This window comes from Eschscholzia californica, unplaced genomic scaffold, assembly GCF_041429995.1.
Source record: "Eschscholzia californica isolate CP2 unplaced genomic scaffold, dmEscCali1.0.p SCAF_5, whole genome shotgun sequence".
Taxonomy (NCBI): domain Eukaryota; kingdom Viridiplantae; phylum Streptophyta; class Magnoliopsida; order Ranunculales; family Papaveraceae; genus Eschscholzia; species Eschscholzia californica.
In genome coordinates this window covers 11236494-11259664 of record NW_028238472.1, presented here as the reverse complement: position 1 = coordinate 11259664, position 23171 = coordinate 11236494, and the positions used below count along the sequence as shown (strand labels likewise).

At 33.6% G+C, this 23171-nt stretch overlaps 1 protein-coding gene across 4 annotated transcripts; it reads left to right on the top strand.

Moving 5' to 3' along the window:
• The first annotated feature begins 1681 nt into the window (after positions 1-1681).
• On the top strand, positions 1682-22553 carry LOC147537037 (sulfite exporter TauE/SafE family protein 3-like). 4 transcript variants are annotated; one of them, XM_086640172.1, is made up of 13 exons: positions 1682-1907; positions 2002-2161; positions 2235-2426; positions 2616-2844; positions 5315-5379; positions 7915-8070; positions 8173-8259; positions 8348-8398; positions 11316-11537; positions 11659-11752; positions 11845-11985; positions 19623-19742; positions 20729-21830. In XM_086640172.1, the coding sequence occupies exons 4-12, from the start codon at positions 2646-2648 to the stop codon at positions 19706-19708; spliced, it is 1101 nt and encodes a 366-aa protein (XP_086496298.1). In that variant the 5' UTR covers positions 1682-1907; positions 2002-2161; positions 2235-2426; positions 2616-2645; the 3' UTR covers positions 19709-19742; positions 20729-21830. The 4 variants fall into 4 exon arrangements, with proteins under 4 accessions (XP_086496298.1, XP_086496295.1, XP_086496297.1 ...); XM_086640171.1 differs by lacking the exon at positions 20729-21830 and adding an exon at positions 22231-22553 and having other exon boundaries at positions 1697-1907; positions 19623-19708; XM_086640169.1 differs by lacking the exons at positions 2235-2426; positions 20729-21830 and adding an exon at positions 22231-22553 and having other exon boundaries at positions 2644-2844; positions 19623-19708.
• The last annotated feature ends 618 nt before the right edge of the window (positions 22554-23171 follow it).

Here is a 23171-nt window from a genome sequence, read left to right as displayed (position 1 = left end):
TTGTACTGCCATTACCTCTTTTAATTATATTGATAAATTTTGTTCGATTCCACAATAGTTTACCTGCAAAATAAACAAAAGGAAGAAACGGATAAGCGAAATGGAAGTTGAAATTGAAACTTAACGATCTAAAAATAAAGAACGTTCTTCGAAGTGTTGGGTTATGTGGTCTCCTAGTGTTGGTAGCGGAATCTCCTACATCTAGTATGTCTAACACTACTATCCCCATGATCTCATGCATAAGCTAACAGTGAGCTAAGAGTTAGAGATTACCTTAATCGCTAAATTTTCTCTCGAACATTTTCAATCGAATGTGAAGACCAAGAGCTCCAATTGTTGCTCCTCTACTCAAGACACCCGAATGATCAACTTGATCTCCCACCTTGTTGCTAGCTAGAACACCAATGGTGGTTTGATGAAAAACTTCTTCTTTGACTAGATAGATAGTTGGTAATTATCTCTCTTTCTTTCTCTACTTGATGTTCTACAGAAGAAAGATCCTTGAGAATTCTTCCACACCTTATTCAAGTCTTAAGAGACATTATGTAGAAAACTAAGTTAGAGTAAAACCCTAATTAGGTTTCCCAAAAAGTCCATTTTGGATAAGATTAAGGAAACCCTTGAAAATTTTCTATTTTCCAATTTCCTTTCTCTTCTTGACCGTCCAAAACATGCCCATCTTGGGCAGATCTGTCCGGCCTATAGGGCCACATGGTCAAGCTTGATCGTCCCCCTTTGGGCCCCAAAATAATCCTTTTGGTGTCCGACCCAAATACTCTTCCTTGGACCTTTTGTACTATCTTTGCATAAACTTCTTTTAGGTTTTTTGGACATATTTATGGGTCTCACATCCATCATCATATGTCTCATCCCTCTAGTCATATCATCCGATCAAATCGACATTTTTTGGTGTAACCCGATGTAGAATCCGGTCGAAGTTAGTCGCGAATTACTTAGTAATTCGACGATCATAGTTGGTTTCTAGCTAAACACTACGATCCCTATATCGTCCGGACTTGATGATCTTCTTCGTCTATTGTCTTATCCGAAAAATTGCTCGCATTGCATCTTTGGTCGAAGGACATCTCTTTCACGAAGATAGTTCGATCTCGAAGCACCAGTTAAGAAATCAAAATGTGAGTTTCCCAAAATCGACAAAGCTAAATCCAAATATTCGTTAAAGAAGACACACTTGAAGATTTGATGTAACTCAAAACCAAACAAGATAAAAATTACAGATCGAAGACGAATGCAAAGAAGAAGAATAATGAAATCGAGAAGAAAACAAATCTAAATTTTTCTCTATATTTTAGAGAGAGTGAGAGAGAAAATGAATTTTACTATTTTAGTGGGAAGGGTAATTTGGAAACCAGAAAATGACAAAATTACCTTAATAGTAATTATGCATTTTATTTTAAACTTTACCTATTATATATTATCCAATAATATTTTGGTAATATATACTATTTTTTATTATTATCATGATAAGTTCTTCTTTTTTTTTTGACCCAAACAACTATTCTCTTAATTCATATAAGAATTGACAATACCAAAACAAAAAGGAATTAGCAATAAATCAACATATATATATATATATATATATATATATATAGAGAGAGAGAGAGAGAGAGAGAGAGAGAGAGAGAGAGAGAGAGAATAGAGAGAGAGAATTGCCAATACCAAAAACAGAAAGGAAGTTAGCAACAAAACAGATGGGGGAGGGTGAATCATATAGAGTGACATTATGGAAAGTAGGTATATGTTGGATTATGATCACATTTTTGGTGGCTTCTCTTGTTGTTTCAGAGGAAACAAATCCGAAATACAATCAAACTCACTACTCCCTGAATCAAAGAAATTTATTAGATCAACAAAAACCTTCCAATGGTCATCAACATATTTGGCCTGTAAGTTGTTTGTTAGAACAATGATCTGTTTTACATTATTTTATGAAAATTCTTTAGATTCTGATTTTTTTTTTTTTTGTTGTAAATTGTTTAGCCAATGAAATTTGGATGGAAGATAATAGTTGGTTCAATATTTGGGTTTATTGGAGCTGCATTTGGAAGTGTTGGAGGAATAGGTGGTGGTGGAATTTACGTTCCGATGCTTACACTTATTATCCGTTTCGATCCAAAGTCAGCTGTTCCCATTTCTAAATGTAAACTTTTATTTTCCGCATTTCTAATGAGTCTATCTTCAAAAAAAAAGTCTAATAAGTCTTACAAATACAGGATTTCGTTCTTGATGAAGACTCTCTCGCCCCACTTAAAAAGCTTCCACACTTGTTTATTAGCTTAAACTCGTACGAATGGCGTAGCCTGCAGTCCCTGCTTGGATCCAGTCCAGGCAATGGGCAAGCCCTGACGTGTTTTTCGCTAAATAAACTTGAGCACCCGACCTAATTTACACCTTAAATCATCCACGTCAACAACTCCTAGGAGTCAAACATCACGAATGAAGCGTAAACAATCTAGAATTCGACTTGAGACAATTCATACCTCGAGTCGAATTTTATATCTGACTTCGAAAAAGAAAACATAATTGTCTCCGTTTTTATAATCCATGCTTTCTTTTTTTTTTTTTGTTAAGAGGTTTTTATAATCCATGCTTAGCACATCCAAATTGTTTGATTTGTTTTAGGTATGGTAATGGGTGCAGCAGTATCAACAGTGTATTACAATCTGAAGAAAAGGCATCCAGTGCTTGATATACCACTTATTGATTATAACCTAACCTTGCTGATTCAACCAATGCTCATGCTTGGAATCAGTCTTGGTGTTACTCTAAATGAAATTCTTGCTGATTGGATGATTACAGTCCTCCTCATTTTTCTTTTCTTAAGTAAATCTTCCTTCTTATAAGACAAAATCTCTCATAAATTAGTAGTGTCATTTTATGCCATTATGCTTTTGATGGACCCAATTTTAAGATTTTTTTTTAAAAAAGAAGTCATGTTTCTGTTTGGTTAAAAATCTAACGGTTTTTTCTAACGGTTTTTTAAAGCAGTTACAATCTTTTTGCAAAGCAGTTGCAAACTTCTTGCAATTAGTTTTAAATTATGAATATATCTATGGAGCTGGTGATGAAAAAAATTGAGTGATTTTTTTTTCACCAATAAAAAAAATTATTTGAAGTTTTGATCAAATTTTCTTTAAAAAAAATCTTTAACTTAATCAAAGGAGGTAGAATGCTCAAAAAATATAGACCGAATGCGGCCCCACCACATTTCAGCCAAATTTTTCTAGCATCCTAACCTTTTTCTATCTAAATAGAGACCACAAACATGGTTGTTATATCAAAAATGAGTGAGAGATCCAAATTTTGGGGCGTAAATGAGAGCCCAATTCATTTTCGGGCAAAAATGTGAAGCAGGTCCAAATGTCAGAAAACAGTACTATTTCCTGGTTTTATTTTTTTTCCTCCCCTTCTTGTCCTTGGACGGGATATTTCTCAGTTTTCTGACACTCTGACGCGAGACAGCGAATTAATTAGTTTCCCGTACATGACGTCACAACAGAAAGACATTCAGATTTTTCGAAATTTCAAAAATGGCGCCATTTTTGACGAAATTTCGGCAATTTTTTTTGGATCCCGCCCATTGTATTCTGTTTCAATTCCTTCTTTGTTCTTATTTATACATCCAAAGATCTTATTCATCATTCTTATTTTGCTTCACATTTTATCTTCTCCATCTTTTTCAATCTCTAAAAACATCAAAGTTTCCAGTTCTTTCTCTCTCTAAAAGTTTTATGTTCTTATTTATCTCCTTCATCTCTTTCAATCGATTTATTTATTTCTTCATCACTTTCAATCTCTAGAAACATCAAAGTTTTCAGTTCTTCCTGTCTTTAAGTTTTATGTTCTTATTTATCTTCTTCATCTCTTTCAATCGATTTATTTATTTCTTCATCTCTATCTTTTTTTTTAATTTATTTTGTTTCCAGATCTTTCCAGATTTATACATCCAAGATCTTCTTCATCATTCTTATTTTGTTTCACATTTTGGAAATATTTGGTTTAAAGTTGACCAGTACATCCAAGATCTTCTTCATCATTCTTATTTTGTTTCACGTTTTGGAAACATTTGTTTCACATTCTTATTTTGTTTCACATTTTGGAAATATTTGGTTAAAAAAAAAAGAAATTGGTTGAAAGTTGACCAGTACACAGAAGAATTCCCGATACACAAGAAAATTTCCAGTACAAAAATGTCTAGTACAGAACCAAATTTCCAGTAAACAAAACAATTTCTAGTACACAAGAAAATTCACCAGTATAAAAATGTCTAGTACATAACCAGATTCCCAGTAAACTGAACAATTTCCGGAACACAAGACAATTTCTAGAAAACAAGAAAATTTCCCAGTACAAAAATTTCTAGTACATAACCAAATTCCGAGTACACAAAACAATACCCGGTACACAAGACAATTTCTAGAAAACAAGAAAATTTTCTAGTACAAAAATATCTAGTACATAACCAAATTCCAGTAAACAAAACAATTTCCAGTACACAAGAAAATTTCCTAGTATAAAAATGTCTATTACATAACCAGATTCCCAGTAAAGTGAACAATTTCTGGTACACAAGACAATTTCCAGAAAACAAGAAAATTTCCCACTACAAAAATGTCTAGTGCATAACCAAATTCCGAGTACAAAGAATATATGAAAACAAATCAATGGAAAACTATCAAAAATGAGGAAAATTTAATTTTAAAGAGATAAAAAATAAATCTGGAAAAAAGAAGGAAATTTGTTGAGATTGGAGAGAGAAATTTGTTGAGATTAGAGAGAGAAATATGTGTGGGAGAAGATAAAAAAAGAAATAAATCTGAAAAAAAAAAGAAAATGGCAAGTTGGTAATTTTGTAATGACAATTCTGTAATTTTGTGGGAAAGTACATGGTTTGATGTCAGTGCGTCAAACTATTTTTCAAAAAATTTCGTGTTTTCCGGAAATTTTTCGGTGGCAATGTTGTAAATATGTGGGGAGTACACTGTCTGACAGCCTGGTGTGTCAGCTAGTTTTTCAGAAATTTTTCGTTTTTCTGGAAAACTTTTTGATGGCAATTTCGTAAATTTCGAAAAGAATAAGGACTTTCTGGACATTTCATCTCTTGGTCTGACGCATTGGACCTGCTTTACAATTTTGTTCGAGTTTGGGTTGGGCTCTTATTTTGGGCCCAATTTTGGATCTTTCATCTATTCTCTCTTGTTATATTATGTTTTCACAGTTATTAAACGTGCTTATAAACATTGATTTGAAGTTTGAACTAAGTGTTCCCCATTAACACTCTTGTTTTCTGTAGGCTTATCCACAATGTCCTTCTTCAAGGGTATTGAAGCATGGAAAAAGGAAACACTCTTAATGAAGGTATTAATCCTTATACTTATAATTTCTTCTTCTGAAATTTTGTCTTAGGCTGTTGGACAATGTTTGTTTCTTTTTGTAACTCAGATTTCAGAATATCTATTTTCGTGTGATTTGTTTGACTCGTTGATTTAAGTTGATTTTTGGCATATTAGACAAGTCAGGTGGTAATTGAGATTGAGACAAGTCAGTTTTTAAAAATGAAAAAAATAACATTATCTTTGGTAGTGACACTTTTTAAAGAAAAAAATATGTAAAAAATCTGAATAAATTTTATATAATAAACCAGCGTTTTTTTGTGTTATGTTATTAATCTAATTTACTTTGATTTTAAAAGAAGAAAACGGTTGTTGGTCTGTTTTGTTACCCAATATTTGTCCTTAGTAGGGGTGAACATCGGTTGGATAACCGATTTTTTGAGTATATCCATAGTCCAATCCAAAGGGTTCGGTTATTATAAATCTCAATCCGAACCAATCCGTTCATGGTTTGGTTCAGTTACTAAACCAAACTATGCATGAACGGTTTGATTCGGTTAAATAACCGAACCAAAGGTCAAACTTTTGTCAAGAACAAACTTTCAACTTTAAAACTTGCTACAATTATACTTAGAACGTGCTAAAAACTAGTATTATCTCACAAACCCTTAAGCCTATACGTACGTGATTCATTCGACATAGTTCATCAACATTCGAAAAAGATAAAAAAAATATTAAACAATTCAATCATATTATCTCACATACATAATATATGGAAGGTAATAATAAATGGTTTAATTCGGTTTTTTTGGTTATCCGTCAAACAAATCCATAGACCAAACCAAACCAATCCGGATAACCATTGGATCGGTGTCCAAACCACCCAAATCTATTTGGATCGGATTGGTCGGTTTGGATACTAAATGTACACCCTAGTCCTTAGGATGACGTAGCTTGTTCAGATTAGAGAATGGATTTTCCACGTCAACCTTGGGCCAGAACCTGGGGAAAAAAATCAGGCCATCTAGCATCAGTGAGGAGACAATTCTCTATTTTAAATACACAAATGAACTATATTCAAATTTAGATCTTTTAACCCGCGACATTGGAGAATAAAGAAAAAATTTCTGAGAATAAATTCTCCGGAGAATTCATATTTCTTTAGCGGAATAAAGAGAAGAAGTAGTTTTGCAAGCTAAGTTGACTTGGTTTTGAAAACCACGTAGCATTCTGCAAATCGAGTTTGCAAATTCAGCAAATTTATATTGCGTTCTTCAAATCGAGATCTCAAGATCTGCAAGCCTATATGAAAAGTTACATCTATATAATAAAAGAGAAGGGGAAACGATGACTGGGACAAACATCCTTTTTTAATAAAGGATATTGTCTGGAAGCCCTTCCTAAAATTTTAAAAATAGTCCTTCTTAGAAATAAAATAATTTATTTAAAAAAAAATTAGGGTTTTTTGAGTTTATTCCCTTCAATAATTGATAATTGAGTTTACCCCCTTAAACTTACTATTTTAGGCAAAATAGTAGGGTCATGTATGGCGTAAAGGAAATGAATCACAAGTTAAATAGTTTACGGACAAAATAAGTCTTTACGAATCATATCCTTAACTAAATCTAACATACTAAGGTATTACAATTACTAAAATCACATTACCCTTGATAGAAATATTCATTTTCCACACACCATCAAACATTGTCTTAGTGTTTTTCATAAACGTAGTAAGTTGAGGGGGTAAACTCAATTATCAATTATTGAGGGGGGTAAACTCAATTAGCAATTAGTATTGAGGGGATAAAATCAAAAAACCCCAAAAATTACTGTGTTCTTTTCAGAAATAAAATAATTAATTTTAGAAAAAAAAATATAAATTGCAAAAATTAAAAAAAAAAGAAAAAAAAGAAAATTGAAATCTTTATCTCTCAGTGAGATTGTGCCCTTCTTAGTGCCGTAGGGCACGGGATATACCCTAGTATGAAGAACATGAAGAAGATGAAGATGAAAACCAAAAAGAAAAAACAAAGAAAGGGGCGAAAATAATCAGACCTGGATCTGTTTTTTCTCATCTTTTTTGAATCTTCCCCTGTGCTTCATCTTCATTTCTTCTTTTCTCCCCGTTACCTTCATCCTCATCATCTCCTTCTTCCTTGTTCTTCAACATATGGGTGAAGAAAAGAAAAACATTAGCGGAAGTGTTTCTAGAATTCTGAGGTCATAATGGTTTGTCGATGGTACTGGGAACTCGAGTCCTCTTTTAGCAAGAGTGAGAGATGCCTATAGAACATCGCTTATTTTATTTAGTGCCTTTAATTACTTTTTTTTTTTTTTTGTTGAACTATGCCTTTAATTACTTGATATAAATCTAAATTACTTTTGAGCCGCAACCCACTTAAAAGGGGATTTGCAACCATCTACTGAAAGGCCCATTTGCATATTTAGATTTTGAGAGAAAAGCATGACCACAATTTTTTTTTTTTTTTTGTTGAAACAGTAGCATGACCACAATTAATATCTAAAATAGTGAACATTACTTTCTTTTTTCGAATATCAGGAAGTTGCCAACTGTGTGGAACCGAATGGCGAGATGGGTTGTAAAGATATAGAGAAGTCTCGACCGCATGGTGAATCAAGAATCCACAACATCGAAAACAAGTCCCAATTGGATGGCTCATTGCAAAATGAATTTCCAATTAGGAATAAAACAGTTGTGAGTATACATACATGATACATCATACTAAAACCACTATAGGGTTGGTTTTTCTCATTCACTAAATTCATGAGTAACTTCAAAAGTACTTCACGTTTTCAGGTTTCTATTGTTGAGAATGTATATTGGAAGGAACTTTTGTTACTTATTTTGGTCTGGGTTGCATTTCTTATACTACAAATTTTTAAGGTTTGCATTATTTCTTTATGTGTTTATTTTAACTACTTGATCAAATTGAAACCTTAATTAATCAATAAACAACTTGTGTTGATTACAGAATAAAAGGCCAACTTGTTCACCATCATACTGGATTTTAGCAGTAATGCAGGTATTTGAATCAAGAATATTTGGGCTGCTTTAAGATTTTTATATTCCAAATTATTTATGGTGCGTTTAGATACAAAAATTCTGAATAGGACTTTTATAAATCAAGAATCTTTGGTCTGTTTGGTTACCAAAAATCGTAAGACTCTTGAATGCCATCCCTTAGTCCAAAACTTGTGTTGAACCAAAATACTATTCTATCCCCTAATATTTGTTAGAATTTTGGACTATTAAACCCAAAATTGAAACTTATAATCAACTAAAAAAAATATTTCTTTAAAATCATATTTTTTCTACAAAATAATTGTTTCAAAAATATCTTTAAAAATCTGTTTTTTCTAAAAAAAAGGTTTATTTCGAAAACTATTTTTTCACAACTTCGTTTTCCTGAAACTATTTTTTTCTTCGAAAAACAGTTATGTTCTTCGATAACCTTTTTTTTCTCGAAAACCGTTTATTTAAAAAAAACTGAAAACCTTTTATTCCAGTAACTATTTTTTCAGAAACCCTATTTTGTTTCAGAACTGTTTTTTTCATAAAAACTCTTCTTCTTTTTTACAAACTTTTTATTTTTACAAAATCGTATTTTTTTCAGAAAATGTTTTTTTTAAACTGTCTTGAAAAACAATACGAACAAACAGATTTTGAAAATAAATAGATCCTGAAAAAAAGAAACATTTTCCAAAAAGAAGTTATTCGTGAAAAAGAACGAGATTTTCGGGAAAAAAACGGTTGTTGGAAAGAAAAACGATTTTTGAAAAGAAACACGTTTTTCTTGGAAAAAAGAAAACCAATTTCTAGAAAAAAGGTTTTCCAAAAACGAAAAACGGTTAAAAAAAACATAATTGTTCGTAAACAAATATTTTTTTAAAAAAAATTTTGGGTTCCTAGTCCAAAAATCTACACCTAAACACACATTTAGTCCACCCTAATATTAATATAGGATTTTAAGCCAAATTAATAATTATAATGGATATTTAGTCCAAATTGACCCATCTCTATTGAAAAAACAGATCTCTATCATTTCTATTTAGTCTTAATACCCATTATAACCTTTTATATAAGAAAATATCTACTTTTGAAAACCAATCTCCAAAATTCTCTTTCTTTTTTTCTCACATTTTTTCGATTGACTTCAAACTTACTATCTGTTTCGCAATTTACACGTTATTTAGTATCAATTACGTATATTTCTACAACAAAACGTATTTAGTTCAGTTAAATTATGTCTAGATGTCAAAGTTACAATGTTTTTTTTGTTTATTGATTTTTGTTTTGTTTCATAAATAACGTGTTATTTATTGTTAAAGTTTCATACTTTATTTCATTTTTTTTTATGTGTCATACATAACACATTATGTATCAACAATGTTTCTTCCAAAAGGAAAAATGACTAAAATCCTATTTTCTGTGAAGATTAGACCTTAATTCCTTTTTGAATTTTATTTTGGACCTAAAATCCGTGGACTCATGAATTCGTGGAATCATGAATCTGAAAGACTCATTAATAATATTCCTTCTCCAAGCACACAATTAGTGACTTGTTTAAAAGATATGAAGGGCTAAAATCCTATTTTCTGGAAAGATTGGACCTTAATTCTTTTTTAATTTTATTTTGGACCTAAAACCCGTGGACTCATGAATTCGTGGAATCATGAATCCGAAAGACTCATTAATATTCCTTCATCCAAGCACACCACAATTAGTGACTTGTTTAAAAGGTACGAATAGAGTAAGGATGGACGATCATGCCCTTAAGATGTTTTTAAGGGTCTCCATATAGCCTTTAGGACCCAAGATAACTTTAAAGATAGTAGTTATCGAACTTATTCAGTTCATGATGTATCTGTACTATTTTCGATATAATGATTCTTGAAGTCCTTGCAAATAAATATATTTGGGATGCCCAACGGAAAGTAAAATTGAGACACTTTTATCAACCAAAGTTCTGCAGTGCTCCCCGTTGTTGCTAAAGGTGTCGTGGTTCACATGAACTCTACCCGAAGTTTGGTTTTAACTAGGCGTCTTCAGCAAAGACACCACAAAAGTTCCGTTCTATGAATAATGAAAATAATGCCCAACTGTGGTTTAAGGAAGATCTGACCAGCTACCCGATCTACAATATAAATAATACTCTTAACTATTCAAGTACGAGTTTAATACACAAAATATCAAAAATTTCAGTCTCGAGGTGTCTATAAAAGATCCATGTTACGCCCTCGATCATAATGATGTCGAGGCCTAAAATATTTGTTTAGGCTGCTTTGGGTCTTGTCTAGCTCCAGATGGATGAAGCTGTTAAATAATAAGTTTCAACAAGGGAGAATGATAATCAAAGGTGTTTGGCGTACGTGAAATAATTATGACTACCAAGAACAACTATTCTTCATTATGATTTCTGGTAGAGATTCTACCTCATTTTATTGTTTGATTTGGTCGAGAATATGATTAGTAAAGATTGATTTCGTTTATATATTATTTACTTTATGGTTTTATTATCACATACCAAATATATCCTTAGTAGTTTTGACAAAAAATTTAAATTCAAGGGGGTAAGTTCAATTAGCAATTACTGAAGGGGGCAAACTCGAATACCAATTAATTTTGAGGGGGTAAGCTCAAAAAATCCGCAAATATTTATAGGAGAAATTTACATGGAAAGAATTTACATAATGAGAATAACTAAAAAAGAACTACTAATTATAAGTGTGTTTACGAAAGTAATATAATTAAATTGGAAGATAGTATATTTTCAATCTTCCGTTAGTGTTATCGTTTTTGATGAATGGGGGGTGCCCGTTGCTATAGAGACCTCCAATGTTACTTCAATAGAAGGTCCGAGTTTCCGCAAAAATTCAATAATATATCATCAGATTCCAAGATTATTCCTGAAGATATTGTTTTTCTATTTGTTACTGTAGATCCCTATATCAGTGGGAATGACAATGTATATGGGAGTTGGATTATACAAGGGAAAGAAAGTGATAGCTTCAATGGGAGAAAAGGGCACAAATTGGAAGATTCATCACCTCATCTTCTGTTCCTTCATTTCTGTAGTTGCTGGTGCAATAGGAGGGTTACTAGGAATGGGTGGTGGGATCATTTTGGGTCCTCTTTTCTTGCAAATTGGCATCCCACCTCAGGTGAGTACTGTTCTTTTTTCACATAATGAATATTTTTACCATTTCTTAAAAATTCTAAATTTTTAGAAAGGAGTGCTTGAATTCAATCCACATATTTGCGAATTAAATAGGAAAAATGCAGGTCTCAAGTGCTACCGCAACTTTTGCAATGACGTTTTCTTCGTCCATGTCAGTTGTTGAATTTTACCTTCTAAAGCGTTTCCCAGTACCATATGGTAAGTAAATTGTAAAAGAAATTATCAATCACCTAAAATAAAATGTTCATACCTCATTTGATTTTTAACATGTTTTAAATTTTATCTTGCAGCTGCTTACTTTTTGGCAGTTACAACTTTTGCTGCAATTGTAGGACAATTTGTTGTTAACAAATTAATTAAGATGCTAGGGAGAGCGTCTCTCATTATCTTTGTTCTATCCGTCACCATCTTCGTCAGTGCAGTGGTACTAGGTAATAATCATTTTTCATCATCTCAAAATTAGAGTGAGTGTATTTTACCTATCACACAACTATAGAATACCACACGCTCTCTTATAACATACTGTAAGAACTAGGGTTTGAGAGAACCAGACGAAATGAAATTAGGGCAAAGATATCATCTTTTATATAGTCAACTCTAGTCAAATGTCAATGAAGACTAGGGTCATGATCCAAGTCCAAGTCAAGCAGTCCAAGTCCAAGTCAAGCAGTCCAAGTCAAGAACAGTTCATGAAATCTGTGAGATGGTCAAGCACAACAAAGAGTGTCTATAGGCACCTGTAACAATAAAGATTAGTTAGGAAAACTAACTAATCAAGATTCTGTTAAGCTTGTAACTAACTTTAGTTTTCTTCTAAACTCTACCTATAAATAGAGTTAGAGTTGTACTTAATATTCATTGAAATAAAATCAGAATTCTTACCAAGGAAATCTAACATGGTATCAGTCTCAGATTAGATCCAAAATTAGGGTTTCCTTCACTTGAATTCAATAGCAATCAATTTAACACCTCGTAAAATCAAACACAAAGCAAAAGATGATTAATACTCAGTAAAATTCATCATCATTTTCATAATTCTATAGTTAATTTCTAAAGAAGAAGAAGAAATTTAATCAAGGTTTTTCAAGGAAGACTTACTGTTTCTTCAGACTTGTCTTCAAGCACGCTTCCACAAATCAATCATGGCTTCAGCAAATCTTGGTAATCTTCCTCTTATATCTTCTGTTACTAGTTTTATTACAGAAAAACTTGATGATTCTAACTACATGATGTGGAAGGATCAAGTTGAAACACTGTTAGTAACATATGATCTTCTAGGTTTTGTTAATGGAACCATTGAACCACCACCACAACTAAAAATAATACATGGGGTTGAGCAAGTTAATCCTGATTATCAAATTTGGAGGAGTAAAGAGAGTTTTGTCAAATCATATCTTAAGAGTACTCTATCCAAATCAGTCTATTATGATATATATGGACTGAATTCAGCTCAAGAAATTTGGGATTGTCTTAATCTTACCCATAATGAAGGTCTTGAATCTAAGAAAGACCAACTTAGAAAGAAACTACAGTCAATCAAGAAGGGAAATGTTTCAATTTCTGAATATCTCAGAGAGATTAAACAATTAGCAGATTCACTTATCTCTGTTAATGATAGAATTAGTGATTCAGACTTGGTCAGAATTGCTATTCAGGGACTAAGTGAAGATTATGATCAATTTATCATTGCCTTAAGAGCTAACAATGAACTATTAACCTTCATACAACTTAAGTCTAGACTCACACAACATGAACAGTGGCTTATTTCAAAACAAGAAGACCAAGAAGCCTATTATGTTAAGAGAACAGTGAATAGACAAGTTAACAAGCCATCTCCTTCATATTATAGAAATCAAAATTCTGCAAAAAGGGATATGTCTTCATCCCAACAACAGCATATTCATTCTGATAACATCAAACACAAGAATCAAAAAGCAGAGGATTTTGACTTCTCTACTGTCCCTTGTGGCATTTGCAAGAGATGGGGTCACTCTGCTGGGGTCTGTTACTTTAGGTTTATCAAAAACAAACCCCACAGTGGATATCATACTGAATCTAAGAGTGAGCAAGAAATTCAAGGTTCAGGAACACCCAAGGAACCTATTGAGTCTCAATCCTTTTTATATGAAGATGAATCACTTCTAGAATGCAATAATGCTATTATATATGACTATGTGTATGAGGATGATGACTCTACTGATGTATTTCATGAATGTCATACTGCAATTTGTGTTGATAGTGATGATATATTTCTAGAATGTGAGTCAGAAATCATAAGTGATACAAAAGATGATATTATTATAAATGAAGAGTGTCATGTTCTCACCTCATCACATAAGTCAGATATTAAGGATCAATCTTGGCTAGCTGACACTGGTGCCAGCACCCATATGACACATTCAGCTGCAAATCTCAAGTCTATTCAGCCATATAATGGAACAGAGGCTGTCATGGTGGGTAGTGGTAATCTTCTATCCATCTCTAGTATTGGTAACTCTCAATTATCAACTTCAAGTCATGATTTTACTCTGAATAAAGTACTATGTGTTCCTACCCTAAAGAGAAACTTGCTGTCCATATCCAAGTTTACAAAAGAGAATTCATGTTCTGTTGAATTCTCTCCATGGGGTTACAGCATTAAGGATATTTGGTCACAAAAAGTTCTAGCAGAAGGTCCTGTTAAGAACAATCTATATCCTATAGAGGTTATTTCACATAATTTACATTCTGCTCAGGCTCATGTGGCACATGTTGTTACTAGTTTTGACATTTGGCATGCTAGACTAGGCCATTCTCATAATGGGGTCATCAAGCAACTACATAAGGAGAATAAGATTGTTGTTTCTAACACCACAAGTCAAGTTTTCTGCAAATCATGTGAAATTGGTAAAAGCAATTGTCAACCATTTGAAACTTCTTCATCCACAACTAATACACCTTTATATCTAGTTCATTGTGATATTTGGGGACCAGCTCCTGTGTGCACTCCTAATGGAGCAAGATACTATATTCTTTTCTTAGATGACTATAGTAAATACAGTTGGATATACCCAATGAAGCTCAGGTCAGACAGTATAAGGTGTTTTATTCACTTCAAAGCAACAAGTGAAAATCTACTCAAGTCAAAAATTGTGTATTTCCAATCTAATGGAGCACCTGAGCTAAAGAAAGGTGACTTTAGAGAGTTTTTGGATTCAAATGGTATTCTTTTCAGATGCTCCTGTCCTTACACTCCACAACAGAATGGTAAGGCAGAGAGAAAACACAGGCACATAACTGAATTAGGTAATACCTTATCCTTTCATTGTTCTTTACCTAAAAATTTATGGTTTGATGCTTTTAACACTGCTGTCTACATCATCAATAGAGTCCCAACACCTACATTAAAGGGTCTTTCTCCTTTTGAGACTCTATTTCATTTGTCTCCTGATTACACCCAATTGAAAATTTTTGGGTGTGCTTGCTACCCTCATCTTGGAGAGCTTAGGAAGGATAAGCTCAGCCCTAAAAGTATTCAATGTGTATTTTTGGGCTATAGTGCTGAACACAAAGGATACAGATGTTATGATCCTATTTCTAAAAGGATTTACATGTCTAGGCATGTGACTTTTGATGAGAACAATTTTCCCTATGCTCACATCAATAATTCTATGCCTAGTGGTGATCAGAATACTAATTCTCAGATACTATTACCTCTGCCTACTTTGGATACCAATCAGCCTGTCTCAACTAATTTGGGCACATCTAGTATTAACACTAGTCCACCAGCAAATACAGTATCTAGTTGTCTACATTCTCCTGAGTTGGGCATTCCTAGTAGTTCTACTAGTACACCAGCAAACTCAACACAACAAGTCCAACAACAACAGACTGATTGTGTTATCACTAGAGGCAGAAATGGTATTGTGAAGCAAAAGCAACTTCCATCTGATTTTGTTGCCCACTATTCATCATCTCACCTATTAGATGTTGCTTTCCTATCCATTTTGGAGCTTCCTACTGAACCCACTAATTATAAAGAAGCTTCAAAACATCATGAATGGGTGAAAGCTATGCATGAAGAGTTCTCAGCATTACAAGACAATGAGACATGGTCTTTAGTACCCTCAAATGATAAAATGAACATTCTTGGCTGCAAGTGGGTATTTAAATTAAAGCAGAAAAGTGATGGGACTATAGAAAGATACAAAGCCAGATTGGTAGCTAAAGGTTTCCATCAACAAGAGGGTGTGGACTATGAAGAAACATTCAGTCCAGTTGTTAAATCCAACACTATCAGATTAGTTCTTTCTATTGCTGTCTCAAGGACTTGGCAAATCAAACAACTGGATGTATCAAATGCTTTCCTACATGGAACTTTAGATGAGGCAGTATATATGATACAACCCCCTGGGTTTGTTCAAAAAGGTAAAGAATCTCATGTCTGCCACTTACACAAAGCTTTATATGGTCTCAAGCAGGCACCAAGGGCCTGGTTCAATAAATTTGCCACCTTCTTATATGAATATGGCTTTCAGAAGAGCAGATCAGATCAATCAATGTTTGTGATGCATAGTAACTCAGAGATTATGGTTCTTCTACTATATGTAGATGACATAATCCTTACAGGAAGTTCAAATACTCATATTAGCAATCTAATTACTGATCTCAGCAGACAATTCAAGATGAAAGATTTAGGATTACTATCATATTTTCTGGGCATAGAAGTTACTTATGATAAACCATCAAGTTCTATGATGCTAACTCAGAACAAATATACACTCCAGCTTCTCAAGAAGGCTGGGTTATTAAATTCTAAGCCATCAAAGCTTCCTGTTTCTAGTGGACAAAGGGTATCTATTCACAATGGTGAAATTCTTTCCAATCCAACTGAATACAGAAGTCTGGTTGGGGCTCTTCAGTACTTAACCTTAACCAGACCAGACATTTCATTTGCTGTAAACTACACAGCTCAATTCATGCATAGTCCTACATCAACTCACCTTATTTTGGTCAAAAAGATTCTCAGGTATTTAAAGGGTTCAGTTGGTTCTGGGGTTCGATTATCTCCAAGTGATCTGACTACTATTACAGCTTTCTCAGACTCTGACTGGGCAGGATGTCCTGACTCCAGGAAGTCTACAGCTGGGTATTGCGTTTTCTTAGGGTCAAACATCATATCTTGGAGCTCAAAGAAGCAGGCGACAGTAGCAAAATCATCTACTGAGGCAGAATATAAAGCCTTATCAACAATGGCAACTGAAGTTGTATGGATTTCATACCTGATGGCCGAGCTTCGTTTTCCTTTACAAAAACCATTCAAACTTTACTGCGACAACATAAGTGCGAAATACCTTGCCTCCAATCCAGTATTCCACGCGAGAACGAAGCATATTGAGGTCGATTTTCATTATGTGAGGGATCTGGTTTCGGAAGGATTGGTTGCAGTTCATCATATTCCCACTCAAGATCAAGTAGCGGATATCTTTACAAAGGGATTAGCTTTTGATCTGTTTCAGAAGTTGAGATCCAAACTTATGGTTCATCGCCTCTCTCTTCCCCATTCGTTTGAGGGGGGCTGTAAGAACTAGGGTTTGAGAGAACCAGACGAAATGAAATTAGGGCAAAGATATCATCTTTTATATAGTCAACTCTAGTCAAATGTCAATGAAGACTAGGGTCATGATCCAAGTCCAAGTCAAGCAGTCCAAGTCCAAGTCAAGCAGTCCAAGTCAAGAACAGTTCATGAAATCTGTGAGATGGTCAAGCACAACAAAGAGTGTCTATAGGCACCTGTAACAATAAAGATTAGTTAGGAAAACTAACTAATCAAGATTCTGTTAAGCTTGTAACTAACTTTAGTTTTCTTCTAAACTCTACCTATAAATAGAGTTAGAGTTGTACTTAATATTCATTGAAATAAAATCAGAATTCTTACCAAGGAAATCTAACACATACAATTTAGTTTTTTCTTGTAGATACTCTTACTTTCTCTGGATTAATTTTAAACACCTTTACTAATTAGGTCGTGAAGTTTTAAACGGCTGAAAACAACTTAAGTACTATATTTATTGACCAATCTAGCTTAATGGTGGCCAACAACAAGCTAGCCAATCGTAGCGTGTTAGACACGCCATAACAATTGCATACACGATTTTGAGACGTGTCGTGTGCATATTACAAAATTTGGGTACAAAAACGCCCCATAACCACTGGCAGATATATGTTAGGGCTAGGGGGTCTATAGACCCCCTTCAACTTTTATAAAACAATGTATCATATTCAAATTTTCTTTTAAAATAACAACAATTTCTATAGTATAGATAAAATGTGATTGTTTTCTTCATGGATAGACGATGATGACCCAACGAGTAAGATTGTTGCTTATTTGTAGTAGTGGTCATGTGTTGGTCGCGTGCTTGACTCCCTTTATTTACATTTTGTGTTGTTATTATTATGCTTTAAATTAGTATAAGAATAGTCACGGGTTTAATCCAATTTCTAATTTTGGAAAGAGTATTTCATAATATATCACAACTAATTCTCAAATCCAATTTCCAACATAAAATTATTCCATAAATTGTAACTACTTGATAAAATTATTAAAATCATGAAAGACCACATCTCTATTATATTTTTAATTATTTTTTATTTCCCTCAATACAATTTCTAATTTTGGAAAGAGTATTTCATAGCATAGTATATCACATCTGATTCTCGAATCCAAGTTTTCTTTTTTCAACATAGAATTATTCTATAAATCGTAACTGCTTACTGAAATTATTAAAATCATAAAAAGACCACATCTCTACTAAATTTAATTAGTTTTTCTGTATCTCAATACAAAAGTACCAACAAGATTGAGAGACTTCAACAACTTGGTCACCAATAATTCAACTTTATATTCTTTTTCACCTCTTCGAATGTGATATAAAATCACAAAGACAAGGTTCGAATAGATTATTTTTTCTCTAATTTATGTATGTACTTTATTTGTTTCTACATTTGTTTGAATATAAATTTACGTATCACTTTCCGGAATGGACGATTTTTTGGACATATATAGTAATATTGATAAATTAAATAATCGATTTATAACGGGTTAGTGTGCTTGTGGCGGGTTCAGGACTACATAAATTGTGGGCTGACATTCTAACTTATTGTGGTTGACGTGTTTTGGGACTATCTCAGACCTCGACCCATGACGAATCAATACGGTTGTTGTTAGTGGTGGCCAACGGGTCATGTCGTGACGCCACGATCTGTTTGGCAACCGCGGCGTGTTAGACATGCCACAAACACGCAAGGCACGACTTTGAGTCATGTTGTGCCCAGATCACAAAATCTGGGTGCAGAAACGCCTCATGGCAACGATCCAGTCGTACCGTTTCCGTGGCGATTCCAGTTGTCGTTGTGCGGGTCGTGGCTAATGGGCCAACTGTTGCCGGTCCATTCCACGAATTATTTATTTATTTATTTGTAAACACAAAAGTAACAAATGGAAGTACTACATATTTTTGAAATCAAACATTGTGATCTTTGTTTAAACTTTAGAATCTAAATTTATTTTATTAATTAATAACCATTAATTTTATTAATTAATAACTACTTTCAACAAAATGACAATAATCTTTTGTAAATTGAGTATTCGTTTCTAACGTATTAGCGTGCGTGGGTTAGGAACGCCACGGGCCATGGCGGGTCGTGTTTCCGTTCCTAACATGTCGTGGTTGACGGGTCTGAGAACTTAAAATCTCAGACCCGCCACGGCCCGCTTGACCCGTGACGGGTCGGCACGGCAGGCGCCGTTCCGTGTCGTGTTTCCTTATAACCGTATTGTGCTTGTCCGTTTCTGGACCGATACGACTCGTTGGCCACCACTAGCTATTGTGACTATGTTGCTTTATAAATGGGTCGTGCTAATCTTTTCTAGGCTGACACAACCTGTAGACAACCACTAGTTTAGTTGAGGGCATGAACCACTCCACATGTAAGGAAAAAAATCTAAAATAATTTTATTTTTCTCATTTGAAATAGTTTTTTTTGAGACGTGTAACATAAGTGTAATTATGATGCTTTCATTTGGAAGGTGGTGAAGGCATATCACACATGATTCCTAAGTTTCAGCATCACGAGAATTTGGGATTTTTAAGCTTGTGCCAACCTCATGGTTAGGTATGGTTTTTTTCCTTACTTCATTTCTTTTTGGGTTATTTAGTAAAGACCCCCCAGTTATTTAGCTATATTAGGGAACAAACCCCAAATTGATTATGCTTTAGGGGTTACCCCCCAATCTATATTTCTCCGTCAGAAGCCCGTTATGTTGCAAGCGTGCGAATCACGTGTGTTTCATTTGACGATTTTGCCCTCCCCAGTTACCGTTTGAATATATACCAAAATCACCCCTCTCTTTCCCAACGGTCGTATGAACCGTTTTATCTATATAAACCCCTCTGTTGGTTGAGTTTGAAACCGATTTCTTATCCCAAATCAATCAAAGAGAGTGGAACAAGGAATGGGAGGAGGTGTTAAAGGGGAAGAAACGAACCAGGTAAGCCATTAGTGGTCTTCATCAACAAAACTGTAATGGGGGTCCTTCCCTAAATAGTTGATTTACAGTGGGGGTACTTCACTAAATGTCATTTTATTCATTTTTTTTTACAGGAAATGAGCTGCCAAATTTGTGAGGTCAAAGCACATGAAGCCTTCAATTGTCCATTTATGTACTCAGCATGTACTTACAACCCAGTTCGTGAAGAACCTTCTGCCATTAGGGACTATCGAGCTTCAGGAATCGTTGTAGAGAGAGAAATCAGAGGTGAGAACGAGCTAGGAAGAAGATATCATCAAACCCTTTCAATCTATTTTGATTTTTGCTTGAAATCGAACAAAAAAAATCTAGGGTTTCGAAGGGTCGAAGGATTGTTTTGTGATTCCCGCGTTTTCACCCAAATATGGGTAGTTGATAAACTTGAAAACATTAAATAAAGAAATTAAAACTTACACCGTTGATTTGGAGGAGGGCAAGATCGTCAGCAAATTCTCACGTGATTCGCACGCTTGCAACATAACGGGCTTCTGACGGAGAAATAGAGATTGGGGGGTAACCCCTAAAGCATAATCAATTTGGGGTTTGTTCCCTAATATAGCTAAATAACTGGGGGGTCTTTACTAAATAACCCTTTCTTTTTCAAGCAACTTTATAATGGTTAAGCTACGGCCGTACAGGGGCTCCCGTTTTAGTTCTCACTGCCTTTTCTTTGTCTTGGAGGATATGATTATATGACCTATTGTGCCCAAATAATATTTTTTTCATTTATGTTACAAAAAATAAAATGTTATATGGCCACACCAAGTTTATCAATCCCAATGTGATTTGACACGAAAGATTAATCTGATTAGTTCATGAGTGAATTTTATGGGGAGTATGTAGACGACTGAGTCTAAAATAAAAATTTATATGGTGTGTTTGGATGACAGAATCATGAATCCGCGGATTCATTAAAGTAATATTTTTTTTTTTTTGGCAACTAATCAGAATCTTATGATTTATTATTATTTGAGTATTTTAAACGCTTTTCTAAAAAAGTATTGAAGAAACCTTATTCTCGAAACTCGTTTTTCTCAAAAAAGAAGTTTTTTTTTACGATTTTTTTTAGTAACCAAGATTTCATGAAACTTTTTTTCACAAATTGTTTTTTTTCTGAAAACTGTTTGTCCCTAAAAAATCGGGAAAAACGGTCTTCATGAAGGCAAAAAGTTTTTCGGAAATTTCTGTCATCGAAAAAACGATTTCCGAGAAAGAACAAATGTTTTTCGAGAAAGAAAAAGGATTTTTCGGTAAAACAAACGGGTTTGGAGAAAAAAAAAATTTGCAAGGAAAAACTATTTTCAGAAAAAAGTTATTTGGGGAAGAATCGTTTTCGGGAAAAAACGGTTGTCGAAAAAATCGGGTTTTCGAAAAAAAAAAAACGATTTTTTGAAGAAAAATTATTTTTTGATTATTCTTTTTAAATAATTATTTTGTAGAAGGAAATATTTTTTTGTTCATTTTAAGTTTGAAATCTAGATTTATTAATCCAAAATCTTAGGGGGGTAGGGTGGGATTTAGGTCCAGTACAAATTTTGGAATTAGGAATCTTTGGATCCAAGAGTCTTAAGATTCTCTGTAACCAAATAGACTAAGGATTCTTGATTCCTACCAAAATTTCACTTTTGATAGGAATCCTACTTAGGTATCCTGCAACCAAACACGCTAATAATGAATTTAAAGACCAAACTTAATAAAAATAAGAAATAAGTCCTTTGTTTTTTTTGAATTACTGATGTTTCTTAATGCAAATATAAAGATGCAACCCTAATGTCTTTATTGTTTATTGAAGGTACAAATATGTATAGAAACATTTTTGTGTTTTTATGTAACACAAACTAAAATGCATGAAAACATACCTATACTTCTACTAAACAACAAACACATTATTGATGCATTTTTGTGTTTGCATTTGTGGAAGAAAAGAGTGTGAAGCAAAAATACCCAGAAAAAATAAACGATACCAAGTCGCCACAACCCACAACCCACAACCTCACAGTCGTGTCATGTTAGGATTAAGTATAGAGACGAGTTGCCACATCTGCCCTTGCTATTTTCTAATTTATAGAGGCGAAGGCAAAAATTCATTATTCTTGTTATTATGCAGGTTTCCAGAACCTATATATTGTGATGAATATTTTGAAGAAATTGAAACCAAAGCTATGTGCCATTTTCAAACCTTTCACGTTGACGATCGCCACCTCTTATAGTTGAATCCGTCGAGGGCACGTCTTGTGTTCAACTAAAAACTGACTCGTGGTTTTGAATCTCATTTGGTTGATTTTTCCTTTTCTATTTAGTAATTTTGTTTTCCTTCACCTTTCTTAATATAATTTTTCCGCGGAGTATGGAGAATTTCAACTCGAGTGTATTTTTTGTTTTTGTTGATGAAATGAAAGAATATGAAATTCATGAACGAATGATTTACCACCGAGTGATTTTGTTTATACTTATCAAGTCAATTTTTTTACATGTACTCTAGAAGTTTGATGGGCCTAAAAGGTTACCCTAAATAGGTCTACACCCGCAAGTGCACGGGTGTCAAGTTGTAATAATTTCCGGTAAGACCGGTTCGTTCCTCAGAGACTAAGTGAAACCTATTCTAAGACTTGGAAGTAACTCGGTTTTGAAATTGATTTTGGTTTTGGTTTTGAAAATAAATAAATAAATAAAATATTAAAACGATTAAAAAGGTGAAACTCAAATGGGGAGAAGTCAAATGGGAGAGAGTCTAGGTTTTCTGAATTCATCCATATAATCAGTTCTAACGACAATTTAATTTGGTCTAATTCGATTGTTCTTTGTATAACTCAGATTTTTAGTCCATGGATGGTCTAAAAACCCGGAAGATATTATCGTTAAAATAATAAAAACTGTAATAAATTAATCATTAGAATAATTATTGAAACTTCATCTAAAACCCTAGATAGAGAATTAGTTACTCATGGATATTAAATAAAAGAAATTGGAAAATAAAGTAAAGAGAGGGAGGAGAAAACTTAACTTTTTCACTATTTCAGAACCAAACAGGGCCTTAGGGAAAGATTT

What these genes read in the sequence shown, in the direction of transcription:
- LOC147537037 (XM_086640169.1), top strand. Translation starts at nt 1,713, where the DNA reads ATGGGGGAGGGTGAATCATATAGAGTGACATTATGGAAAGTAGGTATA. An exon ending in AGGAAACACTCTTAATGAAG is followed by an intron (nt 5,380 to 7,914) that starts GTATTAATCCTT and finishes TTCGAATATCAG; the next exon opens with GAAGTTGCCAACTGTGTGGA. An exon ending in AAATTGGCATCCCACCTCAG is followed by an intron (nt 11,538 to 11,658) that starts GTGAGTACTGTT and finishes GGAAAAATGCAG; the next exon opens with GTCTCAAGTGCTACCGCAAC.